The following is a 12,962-nucleotide window of genomic DNA, read 5'->3' as shown; positions in this document are numbered from 1 at the left end:
ATGTTAAACTACATAAGTGAAATTAGTAAGATGAACAAAACGTCGTTGGTTCCTAAATTTCAAAAATTAAATGAAGCTAACTTCAGACTTTTTATAGAATTTGTAATTTCATCTTTTATTCAAAATGACACTTACTTTTGTCACAAATTGTTCAATGTTCATTGTTTAATGACTGATTAGCCAACTTAATGCTAAAAAGAGAAGCTGATAATGTACAGGGAATTAAACAAAAATAATCCTAATACATTAGTTTTAATTTTGTATTAATACTGATTAGTCTTTTTCATTTTTATTTATTTCCAGCATCTGCAGATTAACTCGTGTAGTCTTTTTCATTTAATTACTTTGTTTATATAGTTCACATCAATAACTATAAAAAGGAGTTTCCAACAAACTGACTTTAAATTTTGAAATTGTACATGTGCCATCTTCTTGTTACTATCAGGTACAGGAGCCTAAAGAACCATGCTCAATGATCTAGAAATAGCTGCTTCCCCTCCGCCAGATTTCTGAATGGCCCGTGAACACTCTTTATTCCTTCTTTTTGTGCAATTTATTTTTTAACTTTTAATGTCTTTGTAATGTACTGCTGCCACAAAACAAAAAAATGCCCATTATATGTCAGTGATAATAAATTTGATTCATTCAGGATTCAAGTAAACATCATGCAATAAAGATTGCTCAATTGATCTTGCTTGTAAGGCACAGCCCCTTATCTTTAAACTTGGTTACCGATGCCATTACATTAGAATTATAGCTGACCTTGCTCATGTTTTTAAAAGCCTAGAACTTCACTGAAAAATATTTCCAATTCCTGCTGTGAAATAATGCAGCTCATTGGCAGCTAACACTCCAAATTTCTGCATGCCTTCAAGGCTCACAGCAGGTTCTTTTATCTCCTGTCTGGAAAGACAATGAAGTTTATGTGAGATTTAATTTTATATAGGTTTTCATTTATACATCAGATTTAGTGAGATTTTCTATTTCTCACCTCATGAAATTACATGATGCTTTATGTCTGGATTTGGATTTCATCTACGCAAATCAAATCTTCAAACCAAACTAACTAAAAATTAAGCAGTCAATTGTGCTTTTTTTAATCACAGCATTAATCAATTTGAGTAGGAAGAGAACAATTTTAGTGATTTAATCTTGAATCATGATTTGCAAGAACACACAAAAACAAAAGAAGCCATTTCATAGTGATTAAAAAAAGATTATAAAAGCAAGGAAATACAGAAAATACAGTGGAAGTCTGATAATCCACTACCCTTAGGACTCTCAATTATTAATTTCCCACTCTACCTTTAATTCACTCATCTTCAAAAGAGTGGTGTAATAAATGCTTCAGCATATCTGATCATTTTTTAAAAAAGGTACATGGGAAACTTTGTGCGTTTAAAAGGAGGGTGAAAATGTGTTTCCAATGGTTTTTTAAAAAGTACTCAAGGTAAGTCAATGCCGAAACATCAAGATTTCCAAACAGATACAGAACTTCCAGTGTTTCAATGTACTCAGCAAGTGAGGCAGCATCCATGGAGAGACAGTCAATATTCCCGGTATATGGTCTTTCAACAGAACTGGAAAAAGATTACAAACAATTTTCTTTGGAATTACTCCAGTACTGATGCAAGACCAATTTGACACACTAATTCTGTTTGACTTTCTAGAATGCTGCTTGACCTGAGCATTTCCAGGATTTTCTGTTTTTTTAAAAGTTGAGATGGATACGTTCACAAGATTAATCAACCTGCTAATCAGATAGCAGTTTGCTTTGTTATTATCCTAGCCTGTAGAATAATACTTCAAAAGACAGTAATCCCTGCTTACAGATGTCCTGTTACATTTTGTTTTTCTTCAAACTCACCTTCTCTCATTACATGCATATTAGATAAAAAGATCAACTTACTTCCAACTCTTTGAGGTAGTCAACTGTAGCTTCTTGTCGCATAAACACCACCAAATCATGGGGATGTTTCAAATTAAGAGGAGAGTCCACCTGTAGAAATCAAAAGGATTATTACAACATGTTCAATCACCTCAGAAACTATTTCCATAGATGAGCAACTAAATTATCATTACTTTATATGCAGATATTTATTCAGAAGTGTATCATTCCTCTCAAATCTCTGAGTGCATTCCTAATATGAGACTTATAAAGTTATGGGACAAACCACAGTCCTATTAAATTCAGTGTGTAAAGGTACAACAATGATGGAAGCAGAAAGGAAAAGATTAAATCAGAAGATCTTCTGGACATCATAGACACTTTCCATGGCAAGGGTGACCTAACTTTAGAGCTGAGGCCCTAATGGTGCAAAGATCACTATAACCTAAACATTTGTGAAAATCATTTTGCCCACATCCTCTATTGGATGAGCCATAATTTTAGCCTGTTACACTTTGAAAAATGGAAGCCATCATCACTAGCTCCATCATAAATTGCACATTTTTTCCCAGAGACCACTACTTCAGTTTGAACCAGTCTGTTGACAATCATGACACTGTGCTGAACTTGCAATCACATATCTGCTCCATTAAAGATCTGATTCACTTTAGCCCATCTGTCAAAACCCTCACTCAAGACCATCTCCAAAACAAAATGTTACACTACTCTCCTAGCTGCTCTCTCATTGTCTATCATTTCTAAACTGCTGCTCATGCAAAACAATTTCCTTATTAAAAACACATTCATCCTCAATTCCTATTATCCAAAATTAACATTTTCATGATTCTATTGAAACCTTGCATGGTTATATACACCCTGAATCCTAAACCCTAATACTCTCTGATCCCCGTTTTCCATTGAGAATGGTATCTTCTGCATCATTTCCAACAACCTTCGCTTGCATATTGCTGGTAGTTGTGTTTTCGATCATCCTACATTCCAAGTCTTATAACCATATAACAATTACAGCACAGAAACAGGCCACCTAAGCCCTTCTTGTCCATGCCGAACTCTTACTCTCACCTAGTCCCACCGACCTGCTCTCAGCTCATAACCCTCCATTCCTTTCCTGTCCATGTACCTATCCAATTTTTTTTAAAAAGACAATATCGAACCTGCCTCTACCACTTCTACTGGAGCTACCACTCTCCGAGTAAAGAAGCTCCCCCTCGTGTTACCCTTAAACTTTTGCCCTTAACTCTCCAGCTCATGCCCTCTTGTTTGAATCTCCCCTACTCTCAATGGAAAAAGCCTAACCACATCAACTCTATCTATCCCCCTCATAATTTTAAATACCTCTATTAAGTCCCTCCCTCAACGTTTTACGCTCCAAAGAATAAAAACCTAACTTGTTCAACCTTTCTCTGTAACTTAGCTGCTGAAACCCAGGTAACATTCTAGTAAATCTCCTCTGTACTCTCTCTATTTTGTTGACATCTTTCCTATGATTTGGTGACCAGAACTGTACACAATGCCTTAATTAGTTTGATTTTAAAGCAACTTAAAATCCATAAGACCTCAAGACATAAAACACAAGATGACTTCATGGGCCTAATTCTGCTCCCACGTCTTATGGCCTGAAATGCTTTTTGTTTTACCGAGACTTGGTGTGCGCCATTCCAGACACAGCAATACAGTTCATTAGCTTCACAAATCACCAAGAAGGCAGGATGCTGAGTCTTTCAAAGGCAGTGGAGCTGGAGTTTGCTTTATGATTAAATCCTTGTGGTGCGCAAATGCAGCAGTTCTTTCCGAGTCCTACTCACTGACCTAGAACATCTTGTGATCAAGTGTCATCCATTTTATCTGCCACAAGAGTTTTCAGCCTTTATTTTGGTAGCGGTGTACACTTGACCTCAGGCCTGTGTGAAAATAGGCACTAGATGAACTGAGCGATGTAATCAACAGGTATGAAACAGCGCACCTTGATGCCTTTACCATCACTCTGGGGCATTTTAACCAGACCAGCATAAAAAACTCCCTAAATATTTATCATCAACATGTCACTTGCAGAACCAGAGGAGCCGACACACTAGACCACTGTTACTGTATACAACCAACAGAGCACTTACCATGCCATCTCACTGCTACACTTTGGAAGGTTTGATCACCTTGCTATACTTCTACTCCCAGAGTATAGGCAGAGACTGAAGACCACAGCATGAAGAAGGTACGGACAAGCGAGATGGAGAAGCACTTACAGGATTACTTTGAGTTTGTGTCTAAGTGAACATACCTGAATCAAAACCAGTAGATGAACCAGGAGATGTGTAGTCTGCTGAGAGCTAGATCTGTGGCATTCAAATCTTGTGATCCAGGACTATACAAGAATGCCAGGGGTGACTTACAGAGCAGTCTAATTGAGGCTAAAGGTGGATCAACTCTGGCAAAGTTTGCAGGCCATTACTTCCTACAAAGTGAAACCTAACATCCTGAATGGCAGTGATGCTTGACTCCCAAATGAGCTCAACACGTTTTATGCTAGCTTTCGAAGGGAAAATAAAACTACAGCCAAGAGTATCTCTGCAGCATCCAATGACCTTGTGATCTCTGTCTCAGAGGCCAACATCAGAACGTCTTTCAAGGTGAATTCTTGCAAGACAACATGCCCTGATGGTGTCGGGCTCAGAAAACCTGTGCCAACCAACTGGCAGGTGTATTCAAAGACATTTTCAACCTTTCATTGCCACAGTCAGAAGTTCCCAACCATTTCAAAAGGGGAACAATCATACCAGTGCCCAAAAAGAGTAGGGTGAGCTGCCTTAATGACTGTGGTCCCGTAACACTGACATCTACAGTGATAAAATGCTTTGAGAGGTTGGTTATGGCCAGAATCAATGCCTATCAAAGCAAGGACCTGAACCCACAGCAATTTGCCTTTTGCCACAATAGGCCTACAGCTGATGCGATCTCAATGGCTCTCCAGGTAGCCTTGGATCATCTGGACAATACTAATACTTACGTCAGGCTGCTGTTTATTGACTACGCTCATCATTTAACACGAACATTCCTACAGTTCTGATTAAGCAGCTCCAAAACCTGGGCCTCTGTACCTCCCTCTGCATCTGGATCATCAACATCCTCTCTGGAAGACTACAGTCTATGCAGATCAGAAATACATATCCTCTGGTGCACCTTAAGGATGCGTTCTTAGCCCACTGCTCTACTCACTCTACACCAATGATGGTGTGGTTAAGCACAGCTCAAATGCTAACTATAAATTTTCCGATGACAATTATTGTTGGCAGTATTTCAGATGGTGACAAGAAGGCATACAGGTGCAAGACGGATCAGCTAGTTGAGTGGTGTCACTGCAACAACCTTGCACTAAACATCAGTAAAGTCAAAGAATTGATTGTGGCATTCAGAAAGGTCAAGACAAGGCCACATACATCAGTCCTCATTGAGGGATCAGAAGTGGAAAAGGAGAGCTATTTCGAGTTCCTGAGTATCAACATTTCTGAGGATCTATTCTGGGCCCAGCATATTGATGCAGTTATGAAAGCGGGACGACAACAGCTATATTTCATTAGGAGTTTTGCTATGTCACCAAAGACATTTGCAAATTTCTACAGATGGACTGTGGAGAGCATTCTAACTGGCTGCATCACTGCCAGGTATGGGGGTGGGGGGTGGGGGCTACTGCATAGCAATGAAATAAGCTGCAGAAAGTTGTAAACTCAGTCAGTGCTATCATGGGCACTAGCCTCCCCAGCATCCAGGACATTGATAAGGAGTGCTGCCTTAAAGGCACATTCATCATTAAGGACATCCATCACCCAGGTGACGGCCTCTTTTCCTCCTGGATGGTAGGAATGAGGTACAGGAAGGAACCTGAAGGCACACACTCTACGATTCCGAAACAGCTTCTTTCCCTCTGCCATCAGATCTGAATGGACATTGAACCCATGAACACCACTTCACTACTTTTTTTTCATCTTTTTGCACTGCTTATTTATCTTTTTTTATATATATATATATATATACACACACACACACACACTTTACAGTAATTTACAGATTGTTATTATATATTGCAATGTACTATTGCCATAACACTACAAATTTCACAACATATGCCTATGATATTAAGCCTGATTTTGAATCTCTTTGTATCATATATATTAGTTGGAGTAAAGTAATTCTTTTCTGGAAAATCAAAACAGAAATTGTTGAAAGTACTCATAGGCAGCATCAGAGAAAAACAGTTACTTATGGGTTTGGGCTCAGGACTGGAAAAATAAGAACACAACTTAAGAGCATCTAGTAGTTTCTTCACTTATCTGTTATACATTTCCTTATTATCTTTTAGGCCTATGCATCTATTAATACAAAACTATGTTAATGTAATTTATTACAACAGCAATACGCATAGTTCACTCATAGTTTAACAAACTGCAAATCACCCACATTGAAATTACTTTTACACTAAAACGTAGGTGCACATGAACGATTTTCTGACAATGCACTAATTCACCCCGGCAGAGAAAAAAAACTGGTTCATAAACAAATAATGGATAATTCTGACTGTTCTGGAGGAAAAATTGTTACGATTATCTGGCATAAACGTTCAAAGAAAACTAACTGATTATGCAAATAATAGTGGTATGTGAAATTGAAAGTATTCACATTTTCATTTTAAAATTTTTAAAAATCTGCATATCAATTTTGGGTTGCAATTCTGTATCTAATGATGTTTTTCTTACAACTTAGATGATATTAAAATACTAAGCTAGTGTGAATGTGGATCAGAAACAAAAGGTAATTTCCACTTTCACACTTGGGTTGTAATCCAACAGGATTTTTGTACCCCTTAGATTTAATCTATGAGAATTCAAACACTTACAAATTAAAAAAAAGAGATTTACTTAATTTAAATTGACTTCAGGTTTAGAAAGATGGCATGAATAACTGACGAAGTTCAGTAAACTATTAGAGCTAATTTTCTATTATTACTTGATCAGTACAATTCAAAAATTATCTTCTCAACCGAGATATCCTCTGACAAAATCAAAAATACCACTTTAAAAGGAAGTGGATCATTAATTTGTGCCACAACAGCTATCTACAATCATTGCAATTTATGAAATAAACTGAAATGTCCCAATACAGTATTCTGCATTATCAACCTCCATCTACAACTCTCATCGAGGTACGTTAGCAACAAATGCAAAATACCACAGCACTAAAACATCAGACAATCTGAATAACTTCCAAGAGTAATAACCTAGGAACTCTTGTTTTAAAATCTAAACACTTCCTCCCTAAAAGCAGTTGTGGTCATGTAGTTGATTTAAGCGCACAAAGGTAATAATTTAAACAACGCAAACACAGATCACATTAAGACTGATCAGATTCCAGATAGCTTTACTCAAAATAAATTTCACAACATATGTCAGTGATATTAAACCTGATTCTGCAGGTGAACAAGGTGGACTTGTTCAATAAATAAATAATATTGGTGAAGAGTCAATATGGAATTGTAGTCTGCCTTCCTGGCAAGTTGCATGCAAAACAATTATTTGTAATGTTAATTTAATAGCACATTGTTCCAACTGCCAAAGTTTCAAGCAAAACTGCCATGCATAATTCTCATGCAGGTACATATATAACCTGATCTATTAAGGAGATGACACATCAACTAAGTATTTTATTTCTTGCATCTAAGCAGCGGAATGAACATTGGCAAGTAATATTGGCAACATATGAACATATTACAACATATGAGACCATATTGCTTAATCAAATCAAAACCACAAATTTATGATCTTAATTAGAAAAGTCCCTAAACCTATTCATAGCCTTTTTTTAATTAAGTGCAAATCATCAGAAAACTCAAAATACATATATTGTAAAACACCAAATAATTATATTTCTAGCTACATAACACTTGCATGTTCAATTTAGTGTAAATGATGATGCACTTTCTAAGAATTGCAACCAAATTTCTAAGAAGTTGAACACCTGCAGCCAAAAGTTCAGAGACACAAATTTAATGCTTTCTATTAAGTTTTGCATGACTATATACTTTCCAAAACAAACCATAAAATAAATACATTTTTAATATGGCCTGGTAACCCACGACACACAGAAACAGAAGTCTGTAACCATCACCCGATCTGGCTTTTGTCTGGTTGCAGACCAAATAATCCGTTTGACTCTGACCCGCCAGGTCTACTCAGACGCAATTAGGGATACGTAATAAATGTCATCCTCACCCATGATTCCACAAAATAAAAGCTGAGGTGTAACTTTCAGCTCTGGCAACAACTTCGTACGTTATTCAATATTCTGTTATTACTTACCCTTGTGCTACCTTAATGCAATGTTGTGATGTAAGATGGGATGCAAAATAAAGTTTTTCACCCCAACTTGGTTCATGGAATAATAAAAAATCAATTTACTAAATGCAGTCCAGATGTCAAGCAAAGTGGATAGAGCACTCCTCCTGCAACTGATACAATGGCAAGGTGTAGGGTTGGAGCAGGACAAACTTGAGGGAGAATGTGTTGGGTTAGATGGCAGAGACTGGCTAGATTATGTATTGCATTGAACTGCTGCTGCTTAGTTAACAAGTTTTACATCACATGCTGGAGATAATAAAACCTGATTCTGAATGGGGAATTCAAAACCATATTGCCAAGTCCATCGTCATGCATGAGTCAGATGAGGCAAGGATAGCAGATTTCCTTCCATGTGCCACACAGGTATTTGGTCATAATCAATACTGTTTGCTGTATGTACATTCTACTAATACAGGTTTGTGCATTTTCAGTTAAATCCTAAAAGGTGTAATTGTGAGGAATAACCTGTCATAATTTTTTCTGTGCATATACTCTGGGCAATTCCAAAAAATACACCATGACAACTACTAACCTGCACAAAGGTGAATGCCCTCAATAGTTTATACTTTATCGCAGGAGATCTGAGTACAGGAGTAGAAACATCCCCCCTCCATGAGGTTACATCTAGAATATTGTCTACAGGTCCCGTCTCTATCGAAATAAGGAGATATTTGGGATAAAGAGGGTCCAGCAAATGTTCACACTAGCTTGACTTTCGGAATGGTTGACATCCGGTTTAGAAGAGTGAGTATGATCACAATGAAGTGTTTAACATACTTGAGAACTCCACATGCGGGTATAATGTTTCCCTCTGCTGGTGGGGCACAAAACTAGGGGTCGAAGTCTCGAAGAATGAGGGTACGTTTAGGACAGGTGTGAAGGAATTCTTTCACTCTGTCGGTTACTGGAAGAACTCAGCGGGTAGAGTTTCAGAGTTTCAGGGCTGAGGAAGCGCAGTGTATTCAGGGGGTATTGAATTCACACAGAAAAAGTCATACTGAGATGAAAGATCGCCCATGATTTTAGTGAATAGCAGAGCGGCTTAAGGCGCCACTTGTATCTCGTGTGTTTTTGTTTGAGCGGAGGTGGCGCAGGGAGGAAGGGACGCCACGATTAGGAGGGAATAGGGTACCGAGCCTCAGGCGCTGCTCGTCATAATACAACCGTGAAAACTCGTCATCCGTCGAGTGACTTGCGTTCCTATGGATCAAAGACCGAACCCGTGGGATAGGCTGGAGAACTGGTTACATTGCGAAATCTTTCCCTCCCGACCCAGAATAAAATTCTGCAGGCCTCGGAGATCTCAGTCCGTCCGCAAACTTTTACAGCCAGCAAACCGATAGCATGCCTGCCTTGCCGGCACAACGCCCGCCTGACCAGCCATAGACCCCATCCCCCGACAACAATCCCGTTCACCGACGCCCCACCTGCTGCTGAATTTTCCCATCCTCGGTCACAATCCAGTGCGTAGTGGCCAGCGAGGTTCTCAAAGCCGACAGCAGGACCGCGAACAAGAGGCGTCGGCGGTGACAGCAGCCACCGTGCTCCTCCTCACTACACATCGCCATGTTTAATCAGCGCTCCCACCTTTCAAACGCCCTCCCAACGAACCGGAAGTGCATCACCCGACGTCGGAAACCCCTCCATCATTGTGCGGGGCAGAAGAGGGAGCTGCAGTCTGCCGGGATGGGGTGCGCTCCTGCCGTCCCAATAGGACTTCGTGTCGGCCCAAGGTTTTCAGTGCGTTTCTGAACCCGGGATAGAGCGAGCGTGATGTGGTTTTTTTTTGCGCGGAAACATTATTGAGAATGTTCACGAATCTTTTCTGCTGTCCACTTGTTATTCCCGCGACGGAGCTCGGAATAGTGGCTGTTTAAATCTGGCGCAGGGTACGCGAAGGTTGCAACCTAGCCGACTGCTCGAGTATGGCACTAGTGTTGGGATTTGACCTGGGAGAGAAGTTGATATTGTTTTGGTTGAATGTTAAAAAGACTGTCTTGATGGCATCTTTCCAGAGCATTGAAGTGTCTGTAAACACTGATTCAACTCTCAGAAATGTAAGGGCAGAGAATTATCACGACTCTTTGCGTGAAGCTCTGATAGGAATAATTTAATATTTCCATTCCGTTGAAATCTAGTCACAGCCAAGGGTACTTCAGTATACAATACCATTTTAAGGCATTAAAATAATCTATCGCTTACTCAAAATTGATGAACTTCGGATGGCGGACTTCGGTCCCTCTTTTTAAAAAAGGGAAATGGGGCCACCGCGCCGATTTACAGGTAGGATTGAAACACGGAGGCTTTAGACTTTCACTCCTGACGATCCTACTGGCAAATGTACAATCTGGAGATATGGCTCACACCTGCAATTTCAGGTGCAGGACGGCTCAATCTTTTAAAGTTAGAGGTGGCGTATGCTTTATGATTAACTCATCGTGGTGCACGAACGTGACAGTTCTGTCTCAGTCCTGCTCACCCGTCCTGGAATATTTAGCGGCGGATAAAATGGACATCTGTTAAGAGAGTTTTCCACCTTCATCCTGATAATGTATATTCCACCTATACATTAGGCAGGCACTGGATGAGCTGGTCAAGAGAATTAGCAGACACGAAACTGTGCACTCTTGATTTCCTATTAACTTGAAAATTCTGTATAACTACCACTGACATATTACCTGTGGAAGCAGAGGAGCTAACACACTTGAACACTGATATACCACCATCAAGAATGCTTACTGTGCCATCTCACTTCCACACTTTGGAAAGTCCGATCATCTAACTGCACTTCTACAAGCAACATAAAGGCACAGACTAAAGACCACAGCATGAGCGGGGAGAACCAAGGTATGGTCAAGAGAGGCAGAGGAATGCTTACAGTCTGGACTGGACAGAATTCAGGTACTAATTGTCAAATCTGATTGGATACACCAGAGTTGTCACCAATCTTATCAAGACCCGTGTGGATGAGAATGCACCGTTGTGAACATACCCAACCGAAAGCCATGGATGAACCAAGAGATTCGTTGTTTGCTGAGGGCTAAATCTGTGGCAGTTAAGACTGGTGGTCCAGAACAATACAAGATATCCAGGTGTAACCTACAGAGCAAAGAAAAACAATTCTGATTGAGGTTTGAGACAAATGGATATAGGGTACGTCAGCCTTGGCAAGGTTTGCAAGCCATTACTTCCTACAGAATGAAATCTAATATGAATGGCTGTCATGCTTCACTCCTAGAGGAGTTCCTAGATTATTTGCACTTTGAATAGGAGTTTTAAAAAAACCTACAACTGTGTGAATCCCTGTGGTATCTGATGGCCCTGTTAACTGTTTCAAAGACTGACGTTAGAACATCTTCCAAGAAGGTGAACCCTTGCAAGGCATCAGGCCCAGATGGTGTAGCTGGTAGGGCTCTGAAAACCTGTGCCAACCAACTAGTAGGAGTGGTCAAGGACATCTTCAAACTCTCACTGCTGTAGTTAAAGTTTTCCACCTGCTACTAAAGAGCAACAATCATGTCAGTACCAAAGAAGAACAGGGTGATCTGCCTCAGTGACTATCACCCAGTGGCACTCACATATACTGTGAAGTGATTAAGTGAGATTGGTCATAGCTAGAATCAACCTTTAACTAGCCAAGGCCCTACAGTTACAAGAAAATGTGTCTGATCTTCATCTAAGTCAAACACAACCTCCCTAAACTAATAGCACAAACAATTGTACTTCTCATGTCTTTATTGAATACATTGTTTAATCATTCACAGTCCAGACTGGAAAAAGTATGTGAACCCCTGTATTTAATAACTGGCAGAACCTCTTTAGTAGCAATAACCTTTACCAAGCATTTTCTCTAGTTGCTGATCAGAATTGCACAACAGCAGGGAGGAATTTTAGACTATTCCTTCATATAAAACTGTTTCAGTTCATTAATATTTCTGCGATACCTTGCATGAGCAGGCCTCTTTAGGTCATGCCACAGAACCTCAATTGGGTTAAGGTTTGGACTCTTACTGTGTTATTCTAAAATACAGATGTTCTTATTAAACCATTCTGTTGTTGATTTATGTTTTGGATCATTGTCATTACATCATCCAACTTCTATTAAGTTTCTGGTGATTGACTGCAACCCTGACATTTTCCTGTATAATGTCTTGATACAATTTTGGATTCAGTGTTCCCTTAATGATTACAATCTGTCCAGACCCTGATGCAGCTAACAGCCCCAAACCATGTTGCTCCTTCCACCATGCTTCACAGTTGTGATGAGGTTTTGGTGTTGGCGTGCAGTGCCCTTTTTCCTCCAAACATAGCGGTATGCATTTCTACCAGAAAGTTCAATTTTTGTTTCATCTGTCCACAGAACATTGTCCCAGAAGTGTTGTGGAACATCGAGGTGACAGTTTGCAAACTGGAGATGTACAGCAATGTTTTTTAGAGGGCAGTTGTTTCCTCCATGGTGTCCTTCCATGAACCTTATTCTTGTTCAGTGTTTTTCTTGTAGAAGACACATTAAACAGAGACTTTAGCAAGTTCTAGAGATTTCTGCAGGTCTTTTGCTCTTACCCTTGGGTTCGTTTTTACCTCCTTCAGCATCACTGATTGTGCTCTTGGTGTGATCTCTGCAGGACCCCTAACAACAACCCAGTACTGAATTTCTCCCATTTGCAGAG

At 39.6% G+C, this 12,962-nt stretch overlaps 1 protein-coding gene across 1 annotated transcript in view; it reads right to left on the bottom strand.

Moving 5' to 3' along the window:
* Nucleotides 1-9,914, bottom strand: part of ttc17 (tetratricopeptide repeat domain 17) — an 83,608-nt gene extending 73,694 nt beyond the window's left edge. Inside the window, exons 1-2 of the mRNA XM_059975970.1 lie at nucleotides 9,720-9,914; nucleotides 1,910-1,999 (exon numbers count right to left, since the gene is read on the bottom strand). Coding sequence (XP_059831953.1) covers nucleotides 1,910-1,999; nucleotides 9,720-9,860 — 231 coding nt within the window. The 5' untranslated portion in view covers nucleotides 9,861-9,914. The remainder of the gene's footprint in view (nucleotides 1-1,909; nucleotides 2,000-9,719) is intronic.
* Nucleotides 9,915-12,962: the final 3,048 nt, after the last annotated feature.

This window comes from Hypanus sabinus, chromosome 7 (genome assembly GCF_030144855.1).
Source record: "Hypanus sabinus isolate sHypSab1 chromosome 7, sHypSab1.hap1, whole genome shotgun sequence".
NCBI lineage: Eukaryota > Metazoa > Chordata > Chondrichthyes > Myliobatiformes > Dasyatidae > Hypanus > Hypanus sabinus.
Note: the sequence above shows the minus strand (reverse complement) of the source record. Positions and strands in the feature narration are given on the sequence as shown.